Below are 15,145 nucleotides of genomic sequence, written 5' to 3'. Positions count from 1 at the left end.
AAACTTCCCCGCCCAGACGCGTCTTGTTCTCTTCCCTCATCTCGCTACGGTCCCGCCTAGCGCGCTTCTCGACATGGTTTCTCGCCTCTGTCAAGCGTTGCTGCTGTCGCTCTTTTTTGCCCTCGTTTCTGCCGCCAAGGCGTCTTCCGCATGGAACGGTCACACCGACGCGGCCTCCCGCAAACTCGCTCCCTTCACGCCCTACTACGTCCCGCCTGGCGCGAGGAGCTACGACTCCGCCTCCCCTCTCGTCCACTACACCGGCAAATGGCACGATACCTTCTCGTCTGCCTACGTCCACAAATCTCTTCGCTGGACCTCTGAGAGAAACGCGGCTGTCCAACTCACGTTTACTGGTACCGGCATCGAGGTCTTTGGCAACGCTGGACGGAAGCACGGTCCTGTCAAGGTCTACATTGACGGCAAGTTCCTGCAGGCTATCGACCCCTACGTCGACATCAAGACGCCGTATACGCAACAGCGCACCTTCTGGAAGTTCGACCTCCCCTATGGCAAGCACACCATCAAGCTCGTGAACACGGCGATGAAGACCCTCGAAGGCAAGCCTGGTGTACTCGACCTCGACGCTTTTGTTGTCACTCGAGGACGCAAGTGGGCTGCGCAGCCAGCCATCAAGGGCGCCCCTCACACTCATCTCAGCCCGATGGTGCTAGCGGCTCAACGTCCGGCGCCTGCGTCCTCCACCTGGAAGCTCACGCAAGAAGGCTCAACCGGCGTACATGCTATGCAGCTTGCTGTCATCTCGGCTACTCAGGCGCTCATAGTCGACAAGGTCGAGCACAACCCGCTGACTATCGACGGACACCCTGCTTGGGCTGCGATCTATGACCTTGACACTCATGCTCTCACTCCACTTCGCATGCAGTCGAACTCTTTCTGCGCTGGTGGCACTTTCCTCAGCAACGGCACGATGATCAACGTCGGCGGCAACCCGATCGTGGAGGACCATACAGCCACGGCTGACTTCGGCGACCTGGACGGACTGCAGGCTGTCAGGCTTCTGAACCCTTGCGATAGCGAGGACTGCACGATGTATGAGAACCACGACCGCATACGCATGGCAAGCCCTCGCTGGTACAACACTGTTCTTCGGCTCTTTGACGGCAGCGCTATGATCATCGGAGGTTCGAAGAAGGGTGGCTGGATCAACAACTCTACGGTTAACAACCCGACGGTCGAGTACTTCCCGCCGAAGAACGTCGGCGGTCAGAATGGCCTTCCCGTTCATCTGCCGTTCCTTGACGATACATTGCCTTCTAATCTCTTCCCACTCGCGTTCGCTCTCCCCGATGGGACCGTCTTTATGGCCGCCAATCGCTATGCGATGATCTACGACTGGGTACAGAACAAGGAGCGTCGTCTGCCGAAGCTGCCGAACGGTGTACGCGTCACTTATCCTATGGCTGGCACTGCTCTTCTCCTGCCTCTTAGCCCTGTCAACAACTACGATCCCGAGGTCCTCATCTGCGGCGGTTCGACCATTGATGACTCGAAGCCGGGCTACGAGATGACGTCGCAAGACCCGGCTTCTGCTCAGTGCGCGCGCATGACCTTGACGGACGAGGGCATCGCCCGCGGCTGGGAGGTCGAGCAGATGCCAGAAGCTCGCCTCATGCCGGACGCCGTGCTCCTTCCGACTGGCCAGGTCCTCATCGTCAACGGTGCAGGCAGTGGTATCTCTGGCTATGCCAATGTGCGCAACCAGGTCGGTGCGTCGAACGCGGACCATCCCGTTCTCACCCCCGTCTTGTACGACCCTGCCGCTCCGGCTGGTCAGCGCTTCTCGACGTCTGGCATGCCCACGAGCGACATCCCGCGCATGTACCACAGCGTAGCGACGCTGACGCCGAAGGGTGACGTGATGATTGCGGGCAGTAATCCCAACCTGGACCGTAGCGAGATGAAGTATGGGACGGAGTATCGCGTGGAATGGTTAGCGCCGCCATACATGCTAGAGGAGAGGCCGGAGATCAAGGACACGACGCTGAACTTGCCTTTTGGGAAAGATGTTGCAGTGAAGGTCGACTTCCCGAAGCAGGCGAAGGAGGTGAAGGGTGAGTTGGCTTGTTAGCCCTGCACAAGCTATCGATTTCTAACCTTTTGCTTGCTCGCTTAGTCGCCCTCATGGACCTCGGCTACGTCACGCACGCAGTGCACGCGAACTCGCGCTTGGTCTACCTGCAGATCACGCGTCGCGACGACGGCGTGCTGGAGGTCGCTACGCCGCCGAGCGGGAAGGTCTACCCACCCGGGCCTGGGTTCCTCTACGTCGTCGCGGATGGCGTACCGAGCAAGGGGATCAAGGTGATGGTGGGTGACGGGGAGAGCCCGCCTGTGGATGAGGCGGCATACAAGAAGTGAGTAGTGCGTGTCATTGCGATGCGAGAAATGCTAACATTTGTTTGCAGCATGTTAGCGCAGTCGAAGGTGGACCAATACGAAAAGAGCAAGGGAAATCTCTGAGTGGCCTTGGTTCTGGGTTCGTTACCTCTGCGTCATTCCTCCGTCGTGCATCTATCATCTGGCTCTCACACTATGTTTCGTCGATCTCCACTGTCTTTCATTCGTTTCCTCACATACGACTATCGTTTCTTGTGATTTTGTCAGCTTTTGTATCGCTACCGCTACCACACTTGTAGCACATGCTAACGTGTATATCTACGGTCCACTATTTTACTCGTACACTCACCTCTATCGTACCTTCTCAACACACGCACCTAATGCACACATGAATGTGGATCATGAATAGAAATGGGATATCCAACTCAGGCCATACAACAAGAACAAAAGTACGTAGATGCGGGATTATAGAGCACAGCCGATGCTCGAGGCACTATAAGCCTCGTCAACGTCGCGATGAGCAGTTACAACGCCCTTTGCTTCATGCGCGCGCTGACGGTCCGCAAGTTGGCGTACACCTTGCCTGGTGGCGAACCGAGGATGAGAGAGACAATGGCGTCCTTGGCGACCTTGATGTTAGCGAAGGAGCCGAGGATGTGGATTTTTCTGAGGGGCGGATTTAGTGAGTCTGCGATGCTTGTGAGCGGAGATGGGGGTAACGTACGTGTCGGCGAGCACTATACGCGTCCTGCTCGCGTTCTCGATTGTGAACTTGGTCTTGCCGTCCTGGCCTGCTATGCGGCCTGGGGGAGGAGATTGATCGTGAGCGAGAGCTAGATTGTATGAGAAAGAGCTCAACCCACCAATCGCGCGCGACAGATGGTCCCCCTGCAGCGTCTTGACGTCCTTGATCTCGAACGAGTCGAGGTAGAGGTCGTCCATGCGGAGGAGGGCGATGGCGTCCTGGACGTCGAAGCCGAGGGCGAAGGCCTTGACGAAGTCAGCGCCCTTTTGAATCGCACCGATGTCTTTTGTGTGTTCGGAGGTCTGGAGTAGGAGGGGGGAGAGGAGGAGTGCGGGGGAAAGGAGTGAGAAATTGAGAAGACGAGTAAGTGGAGATGCAAGGTAAGGAGGAAAGTAAGAGGAAGTGAGTTAGATGGTGGGCTTATGCAAGTTGCTATCATCACTCACCCGCATCTCCACGCATCGCCGCTGCACGTTCATGCGCACTTGCAGGCCGAGGAGCTCCGTCATGGGTCCGAAGATGTTGATCCATTCGCGCTTGAGGGGGGACATGCGGTGTGGGGGGATGGGGATGCGGCGCGACTCGGATTTTAGGCGTGACTGGCCAGCGTTGGCGGGAAGGGCGGGGAAGGAGGGGGCTGGTTAGGCAGCACGGAGACCATGAGCATGTCAAAAGGAGTGTTCAGGTGGGGGAAGTAAAGGGAGGAGATGAGTACATCGCGCAGAATGAATGGAGGGGAAGCAAGCATCCGTCAATATTTCGATTAGATTAGACTGGAGGAACTCTCGTACCCTCAATCTGTGCGTCCTCCTCCATCTCCTCATCAGCATCCTCCATCGGCGACTCGTCCCCAGAGTCGCGCATCTCAGTGTCCTCCGCGATCCTGGCCTTCTTCTTGGGTGATGCCGTCTGGTTCTTCAAAGTCGAAGGGCCCGCAGAGGACTCGGGGGTGGTGACATGCGTGGCAACCATAGTGGTAAGACGAAAGTGCGAATAGATTGGTTGGAATTACGCGCGACGGCGAGGGGAATGTGTGATCTGGCTTGAGGCGGGGAATGAGGGTAGCAAAATGATTGATCTTGGACGATCGGGCGGATCGGCTGGCATGGGCCGGACGCCGAAGGTGGACCTACAATTGGCCTTGGGTCCCAAAGTTGGGTCAGTGTCTCATCTATGTGCTACGGAACGAGACCTAGTCCAGCGCTTTTGCTATATTGATCTCACTGATATTTGATCCCTAGCGGGGCTCTTCAAGCGAGCGGTTAAACTTTGTCTGTCACAACTTGAATAGTAAGCTTGGGCTTGGTGGACCGAACTCAGGCTCAAACGAATGAAAGGGTACAACAGCAGGCGATAAATAGCCCGATAAATAGTACTGAAGCCATACACCCAATATAAATAAACCGTAGTACAGCGTGGCGGGAGACCAGCAGTGAAGCGGCCCCCTCGTCGGTGGTGCTGTTAGTACATACACGAGATGCCCTGCGGCGTACACTTCGTCGTGACGATAGTACAGTGCGGTTACACCTGATGATACATCGCAGTGCGGATCGACGCGATGTCGATGCACTTAGACGAAGTGCCAGTCGACGTCGATGTTGCCCTCGCCGAGCGCGGCGAGCTGCGAGAACGCGGTGCTCGAGAGGTCCAGGCCGTTGGCGGCGCAGCCAGGGCAAAGGTCGGCCACGGTGACGGTGACAGACTTGCCAGCATCTGGATAGACGGTTAGCGTCGTGTGAGAGACAGCGTAGACGAGATTAGCGGGTTGACAGGCTGAGACTTACGCGTCGCAATGATCTGCTTGCCGCCTGATAGAATAGTCAGCATCTGAGCGACACAGTGCGGAAAGGATGGAGCTCACAGTTAGCGCCAGAGAGGTACTGGTCAGCAGAGAGGGCAACGATCATGTCCGTGTTCTGGAGGACGTTGCCGCAGGCGCCGTAGCCGCCGTTCGGGTCGTAATAGGTGGCTAGCAAGCGCGTCAGCCTACGGTACCCTCCGGTTGACGGCACCCTCTACTCACCCCGACCGAGGTTGCGCGCCTCAAGGACACGGGTGGGCGCGGCGAACGCGGCACCAGAGAGAGTAAGGAAGGCGACAGCGAGCTTGGCGAACATCGTGAATGTGTTGTGTTGAGTAAAGAGTGAAGGAAAGTGAGGAGCGGGTGTGCGGCTCGAAGGGCTACTTGAGGAAGGTGAAAAGTAGGTGAGAAGCTGAAGTTGATGAGGAAACTGAGGCGAGTGCCATCCTTCTTATATACCCGCCCAAATCCCCAACTTACTCACCGCACTTACCTTCACGGTGAATGGAACCCGACCTCTCCGGCAGCGAAACTTACGTGAGGATAGTCACGCACCATAGCGAGACGTGCCCGCTGCGCAGAGGACGAATACGGCGAAGTCAAACCTCGCCTCCCGCTACTCAAAGCAGCACCCGCAGATGCGCACCGTATGCACCCCGCACGCGCCGGCCTCGGGCGTCCTCCGGCGCTTGCAAGGTCGACCTTCCGGATTTGTCGGACGCGCTATTGTGACAGGGTCAGAATGTCTGTGCTAGCAGGCAGTGCATTGCCAGGTCGGTAACGCGATGCGTCCATCGGTAGCGCTACACGACAGCCGTTTGAGCTTACGGGCTGCTGACGCGATGCTCATGGATTGTGCATACATCTTCGCAGATCGTGCGCTCATCCTCATACGGTCTGTGTACATCGATCAGTAGATTGCAAGGAGAGGCAAACCTGACGCACGGGTAGGGCAATTTTGCGAGGCACAGGGAGGTGCGGGCACATACCTCGAATTGTGTGTGCGTACCGTATATTGAAACAGGTTTGTCGAGCGGCGATTTCCGAAACGAATTAGCCTCGTCGGCAGTCACAAGCGAGGTAACAACGATACGGCAGCTTCCCGAGGCAGGTGTTCGTCGATGAAAGCCCATGAGTGACACGGAATTCCACGAGCAAGCTGAGGTGCCAGGAGCGGCCGCGTGTTGACATGACGAGGGGCTACTTAGCCGCGGCAGCAGGGCGCTAGAGTCCCGCGCAAAGAGAGGCTAGACTGATGACAAGATCCCTACCTATCGACTTCCTATGGTTGGCGTACAGATACAACGGTCTCACCCAGGTCTGCGCATGCTTGGTATTCGCGTCTATGGGACTGGAGGTTGAGCTCCACGACGTCCCGCCTAGCGCCCAGCGTTGGAGCAAGGAAACAGTCCTGCATGTAAATATACATCTGCAAGGGAGTGTCACGTCAAGAAATGGACTGTAACGGATGAGCTGGGTTACCCACTAAGTACTCGCAACCCAATTATGGCGATCTCAAACGCCCGCCTCCTGCCCGTACTTCTCGACGATCAGGTCTATGAATGCGTCCCATCTGCGCTGCCAGGACTCGAGCGCAGCCATCTTCTCCTCATCGGAGAGGCAGGAGAACTACGCAGATATCGTCAACGAGGCTGACGAGCTTACGGCTTTGATATTCACCTTGATGCTGTCCTTCGCCAGCTCACCCAAGGTAATCAGGCCGTTTTGCTCGCTCGCCGCCAGGACCTGTTGGTCGGCGTAAGCATTGAAAAAAGTACTATTGGCTATATGGCCGTCGGCAAACGCACCTGGAAGTAATCATACGTGAGGCCCATGTTGCCAAAGACAGCGGGGTCGTCGCTGCACAGCGCGACAGGCAGCCCGTTGTTGATCATGATGGGGAGTGGGTGCATGGGCATCGACGAGGTCAAGCGCTGATTAAATTTCAGTAAAGAGGATGCAGCCTCGCAACACGTAGAGGAAACTTACCAGCACCTCGTTCGAGATAGGGCAGACCTCGATGCAGATTTCTCGCTCGCGGCATATTTCCATGATTTTTGGGTGCTTAACGATCGAGAAGCTGTGCGCCGACTAGTTGAGAATAACATAGTTTTGTGGAGGAATGTGAAGCGTACCCATGTCCGATGCGCTTCGTCCCTAACAACACCGCGTCGTACAGGTTATCATCCGGTTCTGATCCATCTCCAAGCGTCTCCCCAGCGTGGAAGATGAACGGAATGCGCTGGTCTTCCGGCAACCCTGCCGCTTCTTGCATCGCGGGGAACTTCAGGAGCACTTCCGCGTAGTACTTGAGAGGGTGTAGCACGTTCTCGTCGCCGACGAGATCGAATCCTAAGTCGAGTTCAAGATTGTGACGGAAAGCTTTGCGTGGAAGGAACTGACCAGCAATGAGATGCGGGAACTCCTTCTTTAGGGCGATGCAGTCCTGCAGATACCACTCGAGCTCTTCGGGGGTGATGAAGCGTACAGTGGAATATATGATCTGGTGTATGCGATGATCTCAGTATATGCGCTCGGGAGAAGGATTCCGAATCTACCTTTGCTCCTACGAAGTCATTCCCTTGCTGCTTGGAGTACTCCTTGACCTCGTTGAGGATTCTGTCGAAGACTACAAGCCAGTCGCGATGTGGAATATTCTCTAATCCGTCTGCGCCGGTCATGAATCTGTCAGGGATCAGCGAGGAGCTCAAACAGAGTAAGTGGAATATACTACCTAGCAAGGAAATTGATACGTGGCTCGACGTATGATATGCCGTCCTCAACCGAGGTCAGCAGGGATTTCCGTATATATTTCTCGAAGATGGGCATATGGTAGATGATGCCCTTGGTGCCGACGTCAGAAATATCCCTCAAGCCTCATCAAGATGCTCACATGTGTAGCACGGAATGTTGATAGGAATTTCTGCCATATCTGAAGAATGCATAAGCGACGACGCCCGATTACAGGCACCAACTCGTGCTGTTGATGAAAGGACCTGGGACCTTCGTTAATGTGTTGTGAGTGCCGTACGCCTCGGATGGGTTGATGGTCATGGTGCTCAGAGCCCACTTGTCGAAGCCCGCTGGCCCTCCGTTGACAAAATGATCTCGTGCAGAGACGATGGGAACCCATGACTCCGCAGGAGCGTCGTCCAGGCCGGTGTAGCTGGTGGATTCTGACTGAGGGATGACGGCGAATTGCGGAACGTTGGACGTCAATGTAGCGGGGTCCAGCGAACGAGTGATGCGTATGTGCATTCCAGGGGCCTCTATTGCATACTGCAGCAGGATGTTTACATCGACAGTCGCGTCGAGATGCGCGTGAAGTAGTCCGCCCTTGGGCATCTAGTCGTACTGGTCAGCGCTCATGTATGCGCGCGTCTTCGTGGGCAAGTACCTTCTGTAGGATCTCGAACAGCGTAGTTTGTTCAATAATCTTCCTCCCTGCAAATGAAGTTTGTCACAGGATCTATGACGGCGCAAAAGACATGCATACCTGTGAGAAATTCCATGCCAGGGAAAGGATGAGGAATCGCTTCATGAGGAGCTGCCCATATTCCTTCTGCTTCTTTCTTGCGGATGGCTCGAATGATTTTCTCAGCCTTTTGTTCCGCTGAAGATAGAGGAGGGCGCTGAGAGTCCCTCCTCAGGCTCCTGTCCGAGGCTATCAACGCCTCTCTAGCTGCTTGCCATTCTGCGACCAGGTTGGATGGCGCCATGATGGCAGTGGATAAAGGGCATCTCCACACGGTCGCACTGCCAAAGGTACCGCGGCCCGTGCGGGAACTGCCGAGGCATGCGCATTCACCGAGATATCAGTGGTGTTGCAGTTCGTGACTTCGTATGCGGGATATGCTGGGAGGGTGATCATCATTGTGGACCTTGCTTTCCTCAAGGTGATGATGGTTGCAGACAAACCGCAAGCCCAAGAAACGCGCGGCATTATGGACGCGGCGATTCCCACGCTCAGGTGCTGGTTGACCTTCGCAGGTCAACGGGTCACTTACAGGCTTCTGCTGAGTGTCGAGTTACACAGAAAACACGAGTATAAACATGATAGAACGATACATGAAACAGCAACATGCTATCCTAGACCTACCCCCAAAGGATCAATGTCCTTCTCCGGTTTGACTGTCGGTTCGTCCTTCGTAGGTTGCGGCTTATCCTCGATTGCCAAAGAGTCAAGGCTGACAGGCGCCTGTGCAGTTGAGGCTACCGGAGAGGGTGCCGTGGAGGACGCTGAGGTCGACGGAGCGATGAAAGATGCAGACAAAGGCTCTACCGATGGCGTCGCCTCAGTCGCCCAAGGAGAAGCCGCAGGCTGCGTCGACGGAGGCGTAGGTGACGACAACGATCTCGAAAGCCGTCCCACCGGCGCATCCAGCAACCGCGCCTTCGGCGTCGACTCGTCCTCGACCCGCCACGGGTTCTCAAAGATGGACGGGATCTTCGGCGACGCCGGCGTGGTAGTCGCCCATGGGTTCGTGCTCACCGGCGGGACTGGCGCAGTGCTCGGCGACCACGACGCCGTCATCGCAGGGCTCGACGACGTCGACTCCTCCGCCTCGTCTGGCCAGGCGCCCAGCGTTCGTCCGGTCAGCTCAGCCTCCTTCGGCGTCAGCGCGGAGCCCTCCTTGCCTGCATTTGCGTTGTACGCCTCCTGCACAGCCGAAAGCGCCGCCGTTGCATTGGACGACAAACGACCCCACATCGACTTCATGCCTCCGCTGAGGTCCGCCGCCCGAATGCCTTGTCGTCCCTGCCCTTGACTCGTGGGCTTCAGCGAGAAGTTCGACCCAGTGTTACCAAACGGCCGGAAGCTCTCCGCCGTCGAGATTGGGCGCTGCTGTGCGGTCAATGGATCGGGCGTGCGCGAGCGCGGCGTAGGCGATGTCGCGCGAGGATCTAGATTGACCGCTGAGCGCGACGGCGAGGGCGGCAGTGGGACCTTTGACGGCGTCGCTATGCGCAGCACCGGATCCTCTTCAACGCTCTCTACCGGCCCCACGACCTCCGCCCCCTTCGCCTGATCGACCACGATCCGCCCGTTCATCTCCTCGTCCGACCGTCCGTACAGCTCGTGCCAGAACCGGACGTCCTTCGGATTCGGAAACAACACCCCCATATCGCGCCCCTTCGGATCGTCCAATGTCGGGTCGTAGGTCGGGTTCGTGTTCTTCTCCATCTCCTCCGGCGAGTTCATGAAGTCCCACACGCTCACCGAGCGCTCGCACGGCGGCGCGCCCAGGTCCTCGTGCACTGTCCTCCTCTCGCGCTCAGAGTTAAAGAGGAAGGTACCGAACTGGCAGGAGTATAGGTGATAGTAGATCTGGTGCAGGAAGCGCTGGTTGAATTCGAAGCGGTCGGGGAACTGTCGCTGGATCTGCCGCACAGTCTCAAGGAATTGGTGGAACACGGGGCTGGTCTCCTTGAGGTGACTCTGCGAGGCAAAGCGGTTCTGCACGGAGGCGAAGAAGGCCTGGGCAGCTTCGGCGCCGGTTGGGTTGTTGACGGGCTCTGGTGTCGAGACGAAGAACTTGTCCGACGATAGGTGCCCACAGCGATCCAAGAACTTGTGACCGAAGGAGACCCAGTCCTTCTCGATGAGAACCTCGAAGCCCTTGATCGTCCGGTAGTACGGGTCTAGGCAGAGCTGCGCTAGTGATGATAGTTGCGAAGTACGATCCCAACCGTCGGAGCAATGTACGAGGACATGCGAGTTGTTGACGTGCACATTTCGTGCAACGAGGACGACGCCCTCCAAGATCGCTGATATATGCCGCAGCCAGCCAGATCGGCGTAATGCTTGACGGTCTAAGACGGCTAATCGGGGGAGGGAGTCCTGCAAGTCATTGTTAATGCTAGCGAGAAGCATATCAGCCTCCCGCAGTGCTTCCACCACTTTGCCTAGGGACTCTCGCATCGTATGAATGTGGTCGATTCCAAGGTACGCCTTGCGAGCGTCCTTATAGTGATCCATGTTCTCCGTCCCAGCGCCCTTTGCCGTGTTAGCGACAGCATTCGTGGTCGGGCGGGCATCGATGATCATGTTTGTAGACTGGGCACCATATACGGAACCGCTAGCCACCCGAGCATCGGGCGCAACATGTGAATGGAATGCGGCCTCAACGAGCTTCTCGTCCTGTATGGATCGGTTCTGTGTGATGCCGACCATGGGTTGAGAAGACCTAGTGATGGATCCCTGAAACGCTCATGTCAGTACGTCGCACTCGTCGCTGCGCACGCTACACGCACATAGTTCGCCCAATGCAGGTACGTCAGCACCGGTATTCGAGCCTTGCTCCTATACTTCGAGGCATACTGCAGCGTCGCGTCGCTAATTCGCGTCGGGACCACCATACGAGCAGGATAAGTGGGGCAGAACTAGAGGCGCTGAACAGCATCGATAAGCGGCAGACGCACGGCAGCACAGGCGCCGCACCGAGTAGTCTTTGTTGATGTCAGTGAAGCGCCAGGCCTTCGAGCGTGTGCCAACGCCCATACGACCGAATTCCACGCGCGGGGAGTATATCGACCAGCCATCGGAGGTAGGGAAGGGTGGATTGGGGGTGTAGAAGAAGGCGTAGAGCTGGGTAACGGAGGCTGGAGGTGGATGTCAGTATACTGAGCTGTGGGCGTGTAACATGACAACGCACTGGCTACGGTGAGCTCCTTTACACTCTCAAAGACATCCGTCGCGCTCTTGTCGCTATCGAACGCAAGGGAGAACGTCTCGAAGGTGCGCTGATGGAAGGTCAGTGGACATTGTCCACTGATCGTCTGAGGGAGCTTCGTGACGAGGGATATGAGGGGGTAGGGTATCTATAGCTGTTTCAACCATTTTGTCCCTAATTCCTGAATATCTAGGTACTTACCCATAGTTCCTTCTGCTCCGTGTCGTCGAAATGGAAGATGAGATGATGAGCTGTGAGATGGACGGTCCCCTTCGAGGTGACCCCATTGCGGGTACAGGCGACATCGCTGACCTGTTCATTGTGTTTAGTAGTAACTCATGGGCTTCAATTGCTCCGCTACCTTTGTCACTCTTATGGCGTCCATCTAGCCGTCGAGTACGCGCTCAAGCCGCCTCATCAGCGATCGACGCGTGTTTCCCACGACCGGGCTCTGCCATTGTTCAACTTCCGGCATATCGGTGTACCTCTGCTTTGCGCGCGCTCCAGCGTGGTTTAGTGAGGGAAGTTCTGCACCCATCCTGATGCATTCACTGTAAGGAGCAGCGGAACAGTAAGAGGCTGAGATCAAGGTCGAACAAAGTGTCAATGAAGGCAGAACGCGGCGCTTCTTGGCTCAGGAATAGCGGATACCGCCGATAGATATCTCAAGCAAGTCGGGTAGATTATTGCAGATACATAAAGACCTTGGTCAAGGCCCTCACAGCTGTGGCGAACCATTAGGAACGCCGGAACAGAGGAGTCAAACAATACGGGCCAGCCGTGCGAAACCTGTTCGGACACACCCGAATCCGCTCTGGACCGCGGTCCACACGTGCCGGTGTGGGTCCAAAAGACCATCGCCTTGTCGACGCCCGACCTCGATTCGCAGGCTGGGTCGTGCTCGCAATCTCGCCTCCATCAAGCGCGTCTATGCTTCCCGAATCCTAGACCCGCTTCGGGAAGAGGCGGGGGAGGAGGTGGGGGTGGGGGAGTATATAATGATAGAAGCGGGCCCCTTGCTTCTCCATCGCAGAGCCAGTTCCGCACTCGCACTCATCCGCACCAATTCACATCCTTCGAGCTTCAGCTCATACCCACCCAATCAACCACCAATTCACAATGCTCGGCCACAGCCTCACCTCCACCTGGGCCAACGCCTTCGCCGGCCGCGCTCGGGTATGTGGCAACTCACCTTCGGTGCCACCAATATGCTGACCACCATTCTACAGTCATTTGGCGTCTGGGTTACCCTCGAGTCCCTCATCGCTGGCGGCATTTTCGCCATGTACGGCCGCTCGACGTGAGTTGCTTCTTTTACTTTTAGGCGCCGGCAGAGTGCTAAGCGGATCTTCAGTATGCAAGCTGCTCGGCTACGTGCCTCTGAGCGCATCGCAAACTCTTCCCGGCATTGATGCACCCCCGTTCCATGATACCTGATCATTATGGGCATGGCCCTGTAAATTATTGTACGAACAAGTCGACCTGTATGATATCTTAATGGACGCACTCTTTGGAGACCTCACTTCGTCTGAACAGTGGGTCTACACACATCTGACTGCCAGGAAACTGTTGCAAGAGGTTGAAGATTGCGATTGATCATGCATTGCAACGTGGCGATAATGTACATTTACTGACCGTGCAGTGTCATTTTGTGAGCGACGTAGAGACTGCTGCCAACTACTGAGCGCTGAGCCGCAAGTGTCCGCGCGAAGCTTGCCACCATGAGCCAGGCGAAGCGAACAAGGTCGTCACCGTCACAAAGGTCGTATCCTGGCAACATACACTCTTCCCCGACCACACCTACCTAGCTAGTGGTCTCCCCCGCGGCGTGCTATGGCGCAGGATGCTCAAGGCCACCCAGCACGCTGAGCGCGTTCAAAGCTCCGTGTCCTCGTCGTCGTACGTCTCCTTCAAGAGCCTAACATACTGGTCAGCCTGAATCCCTGTCCAGATGATGATAGTCGCTCACCGGTAGATAGAAGACGGAGGGTGATCGCCACTGCGATGAGGGGCTATCAGCAAGCTTCCTCAGTCACAATGCGACTACTCACTCATTCGTGATGTACGCGTCCACCATCTCCGGCCGCACATAATCATAATACGGGTTCACCACGTCCACCTTATCCACCAAATCACCCTCCTCAAAGCTGAGCACCGCACTCGGGTCCCCAAAGTCCAATGCGCCATATTCATGGTACAGATTCCAAAGAGGCGTCATTTTGAATTGTCCAGTGCACACGACGACCGGCGTGCTGTGTGCGCGAGCGGCGGTTGCGGTAAGCAGGCTGCCCGTCACCGCGAACATACCCCCATTGGCGAGGATGGCGTGCGCGCCGAGGACAACTTTGTTGACGCGAGACATGAGGGCGTAAATGGAGGAGTCGGGAACGAGGAAGGTGGAGACGCCAGCAGCAGAGAGTGATTCGGCCATCTGACGGCCGCCATAGCTGAAGAATAATCTTAAGAAGTGCAACAACAAGAAAAAGGGGGAGTGAGCGCACGATGGAGCAGACTCAGCGACAATCACGGTAAACGTTCTTGAATGGGACGCTGTTTTGAGGAATGCTTCAACTGTATGTGACATCCCGATCGTCAATACGATTTCACTGCGAGAACATCAGCAACGCGCCATATAGAGCAGACTGACCACGCACTCAGGATGTATATGATCCTTCGCATTACGCGAGATATTGTCGTACACCGTCTCCAGCTCATCCAGCACATCCTGGATGGCCTCCATCAACACGGGCTTTAGGCCGCGCGCAAACGAGTCCGGGTCCTCAGGATCGTTCTCCTTCAACGTCCCCTTCGTCTCCGACTTCTGCGCGACTGCTGCTCTTCTTGGCTGCCCCAGCAGCACGAACTTCGAGATCGTGTACTGGTCCTTCGACACCGCATTTGCGGCGGTCCCCTGCGTCGCGGTGCGGTACTCCTCGCGGATGTGGTGTAGAACTTTGCGTACTGTATTGCCGACGGAGTGTTCTAAGGAGCGTCGGTGTCAGGTATCGAATGCGCCACGAAGGATATGCGGCGCACCTTTTGGTTGCGCGTCTACGAGCCTGCGGCCGACGGTTCTTATGATGCGGACGAGCTGCTCGATGTTGTGGAAGCGAGCTTTCGATACGACCTGGCGCAGGAGACGGACGGTCTCAAGCGCGGCGACGCGCGATCCGACGACCTGTCTATACGTCCGATCGGCTTCATTTCGCGGCGCTGTGAAGGAGGGGAACTACTGACCTCCTTCGTAATCTTGAAGCAAGGTTCTCCACCTGCCTTTGGATGGACGAGTTCAGCTCTTCGTTCGTGACGTGCATCTTGCTAGTCTGTCTCGCCAAAAGTTCGTTCAGGGGACGCGATATAGATCGCGTGTCGATCGGAAGAGGTGGTGGTTCGTGCGAAGTGTGACTCGAGTCATCGTGCGCGCCCCGAAGGGGATACTGGTTTCCTCCGCATGCCGACTTCCCTGTTTGGCATTCCCTTTGTCAACCGCGCTCTCAGAGTTCTTGGCAATGTTATGCCAGGTACATTCTGCGCTTCCTGAGTTGTGGACCAGTCCATAAGGTA

The 15,145-nt window shown here is 56.4% G+C and overlaps 7 protein-coding genes across 7 annotated transcripts; 2 read left to right on the top strand and 5 right to left on the bottom strand.

Moving 5' to 3' along the window:
* The first annotated feature begins 18 nt into the window (after window positions 1–18).
* Window positions 19–2,793, top strand: SCHCODRAFT_02742625 (copper radical oxidase). The gene is made up of 3 exons (XM_003035260.2): window positions 19–2,075; window positions 2,138–2,378; window positions 2,430–2,793. The coding sequence occupies exons 1-3, from the start codon at window positions 74–76 to the stop codon at window positions 2,482–2,484; spliced, it is 2,298 nt and encodes a 765-aa protein (XP_003035306.1). The 5' UTR covers window positions 19–73; the 3' UTR covers window positions 2,485–2,793.
* Window positions 2,639–4,161, bottom strand: SCHCODRAFT_02605440 (eukaryotic type KH-domain (KH-domain type I)). The gene is made up of 5 exons (XM_003036056.2): window positions 3,898–4,161; window positions 3,553–3,743; window positions 3,225–3,408; window positions 3,086–3,164; window positions 2,639–3,027 (listed from the first exon to the last, which is right to left on the bottom strand). Exons 1-5 carry the CDS (start codon window positions 4,076–4,078, stop codon window positions 2,886–2,888), a joined length of 777 nt encoding a protein of 258 aa, XP_003036102.2. The 5' UTR covers window positions 4,079–4,161; the 3' UTR covers window positions 2,639–2,885.
* A 305-nt stretch (window positions 4,162–4,466) lies between these two features.
* SCHCODRAFT_02605437 (Non-catalytic module family EXPN protein) lies at window positions 4,467–5,704 on the bottom strand. The gene is made up of 4 exons (XM_050344163.1): window positions 5,130–5,704; window positions 4,968–5,075; window positions 4,891–4,914; window positions 4,467–4,819 (listed from the first exon to the last, which is right to left on the bottom strand). Exons 1-4 carry the CDS (start codon window positions 5,221–5,223, stop codon window positions 4,677–4,679), a joined length of 369 nt encoding a protein of 122 aa, XP_050202770.1. The 5' UTR covers window positions 5,224–5,704; the 3' UTR covers window positions 4,467–4,676.
* A 350-nt stretch (window positions 5,705–6,054) lies between these two features.
* SCHCODRAFT_02605432 (adenosine deaminase-related growth) lies at window positions 6,055–8,808 on the bottom strand. Its single transcript, XM_003036058.2, has 13 exons — window positions 8,404–8,808; window positions 8,305–8,351; window positions 7,911–8,252; window positions 7,801–7,839; window positions 7,642–7,751; window positions 7,466–7,592; window positions 7,311–7,410; window positions 7,043–7,259; window positions 6,897–6,987; window positions 6,716–6,841; window positions 6,588–6,653; window positions 6,394–6,536; window positions 6,055–6,336 (listed from the first exon to the last, which is right to left on the bottom strand). Exons 1-12 carry the CDS (start codon window positions 8,624–8,626, stop codon window positions 6,423–6,425), a joined length of 1,602 nt encoding a protein of 533 aa, XP_003036104.2. The 5' UTR covers window positions 8,627–8,808; the 3' UTR covers window positions 6,055–6,336; window positions 6,394–6,422.
* Window positions 8,809–8,872: 64 nt separating this feature from the next.
* Window positions 8,873–12,010, bottom strand: SCHCODRAFT_02605427 (phosphatases II). Its single transcript, XM_003036059.2, has 6 exons — window positions 11,943–12,010; window positions 11,783–11,893; window positions 11,564–11,729; window positions 11,350–11,510; window positions 11,163–11,291; window positions 8,873–11,109 (listed from the first exon to the last, which is right to left on the bottom strand). The coding sequence occupies exons 1-6, from the start codon at window positions 11,964–11,966 to the stop codon at window positions 8,992–8,994; spliced, it is 2,709 nt and encodes a 902-aa protein (XP_003036105.1). The 5' UTR covers window positions 11,967–12,010; the 3' UTR covers window positions 8,873–8,991.
* Window positions 12,011–12,700: 690 nt separating this feature from the next.
* SCHCODRAFT_02694864 (uncharacterized protein) lies at window positions 12,701–12,993 on the top strand (the record flags this gene model as incomplete). Its single annotated transcript, XM_050346870.1, has 3 exons — window positions 12,701–12,757; window positions 12,811–12,881; window positions 12,936–12,993. The coding sequence occupies 3 exons, from the start codon at window positions 12,701–12,703 to the stop codon at window positions 12,991–12,993; spliced, it is 186 nt and encodes a 61-aa protein (XP_050202769.1).
* A 143-nt stretch (window positions 12,994–13,136) lies between these two features.
* Window positions 13,137–14,981, bottom strand: SCHCODRAFT_02605422 (nagb/rpia/CoA transferase-like protein). The gene is made up of 7 exons (XM_050344162.1): window positions 14,819–14,981; window positions 14,618–14,763; window positions 14,236–14,563; window positions 14,083–14,187; window positions 13,633–14,028; window positions 13,551–13,580; window positions 13,137–13,499 (listed from the first exon to the last, which is right to left on the bottom strand). The coding sequence occupies exons 1-7, from the start codon at window positions 14,893–14,895 to the stop codon at window positions 13,457–13,459; spliced, it is 1,125 nt and encodes a 374-aa protein (XP_050202768.1). The 5' UTR covers window positions 14,896–14,981; the 3' UTR covers window positions 13,137–13,456.
* Between the last annotated feature and the right edge of the window lie 164 nt (window positions 14,982–15,145).

This window comes from Schizophyllum commune (genome assembly GCF_000143185.2).
Source record: "Schizophyllum commune H4-8 unplaced genomic scaffold SCHCOscaffold_1, whole genome shotgun sequence".
NCBI lineage: Eukaryota > Fungi > Basidiomycota > Agaricomycetes > Agaricales > Schizophyllaceae > Schizophyllum > Schizophyllum commune.
Note: the sequence above shows the minus strand (reverse complement) of the source record. Positions and strands in the feature narration are given on the sequence as shown.

What these genes read in the sequence shown, in the direction of transcription:
- SCHCODRAFT_02742625 (XM_003035260.2), top strand. Translation starts at nt 74, where the DNA reads ATGGTTTCTCGCCTCTGTCAAGCGTTGCTGCTGTCGCTCTTTTTTGCC. An exon ending in GCAGGCGAAGGAGGTGAAGG is followed by an intron (nt 2,076 to 2,137) that starts GTGAGTTGGCTT and finishes TTGCTCGCTTAG; the next exon opens with TCGCCCTCATGGACCTCGGC. An exon ending in GATGAGGCGGCATACAAGAA is followed by an intron (nt 2,379 to 2,429) that starts GTGAGTAGTGCG and finishes ATTTGTTTGCAG; the next exon opens with CATGTTAGCGCAGTCGAAGG.
- SCHCODRAFT_02605440 (XM_003036056.2), bottom strand. Translation starts at nt 4,078, where the DNA reads ATGGTTGCCACGCATGTCACCACCCCCGAGTCCTCTGCGGGCCCTTCG. An exon ending in GGCGATGCGTGGAGATGCGG is followed by an intron (nt 3,409 to 3,552) that starts GTGAGTGATGAT and finishes CTCCTACTCCAG; the next exon opens with ACCTCCGAACACACAAAAGA. An exon ending in CGTATAGTGCTCGCCGACAC is followed by an intron (nt 3,028 to 3,085) that starts GTACGTTACCCC and finishes TCCGCCCCTCAG; the next exon opens with AAAAATCCACATCCTCGGCT.
- SCHCODRAFT_02605437 (XM_050344163.1), bottom strand. Translation starts at nt 5,223, where the DNA reads ATGTTCGCCAAGCTCGCTGTCGCCTTCCTTACTCTCTCTGGTGCCGCG. An exon ending in GGCGCGCAACCTCGGTCGGG is followed by an intron (nt 5,076 to 5,129) that starts GTGAGTAGAGGG and finishes CGCGCTTGCTAG; the next exon opens with CCACCTATTACGACCCGAAC. An exon ending in CAAGCAGATCATTGCGACGC is followed by an intron (nt 4,820 to 4,890) that starts GTAAGTCTCAGC and finishes CCGTCTATCCAG; the next exon opens with ATGCTGGCAAGTCTGTCACC.
- SCHCODRAFT_02605432 (XM_003036058.2), bottom strand. Translation starts at nt 8,626, where the DNA reads ATGGCGCCATCCAACCTGGTCGCAGAATGGCAAGCAGCTAGAGAGGCG. An exon ending in ATGACTTCGTAGGAGCAAAG is followed by an intron (nt 7,411 to 7,465) that starts GTAGATTCGGAA and finishes CGCATACACCAG; the next exon opens with ATCATATATTCCACTGTACG. An exon ending in CTATCTCGAACGAGGTGCTG is followed by an intron (nt 6,842 to 6,896) that starts GTAAGTTTCCTC and finishes AAATTTAATCAG; the next exon opens with CGCTTGACCTCGTCGATGCC.
- SCHCODRAFT_02605427 (XM_003036059.2), bottom strand. Translation starts at nt 11,966, where the DNA reads ATGGACGCCATAAGAGTGACAAAG. An exon ending in ACGCCATAAGAGTGACAAAG is followed by an intron (nt 11,894 to 11,942) that starts GTAGCGGAGCAA and finishes CACAATGAACAG; the next exon opens with GTCAGCGATGTCGCCTGTAC. An exon ending in AAAGGAGCTCACCGTAGCCA is followed by an intron (nt 11,511 to 11,563) that starts GTGCGTTGTCAT and finishes ATCCACCTCCAG; the next exon opens with CCTCCGTTACCCAGCTCTAC.
- SCHCODRAFT_02605422 (XM_050344162.1), bottom strand. Translation starts at nt 14,895, where the DNA reads ATGCACGTCACGAACGAAGAGCTGAACTCGTCCATCCAAAGGCAGGTG. An exon ending in AAGGATCATATACATCCTGA is followed by an intron (nt 14,188 to 14,235) that starts GTGCGTGGTCAG and finishes ATGTTCTCGCAG; the next exon opens with TGAAATCGTATTGACGATCG. An exon ending in GTCGCTGAGTCTGCTCCATC is followed by an intron (nt 14,029 to 14,082) that starts GTGCGCTCACTC and finishes ATTATTCTTCAG; the next exon opens with CTATGGCGGCCGTCAGATGG.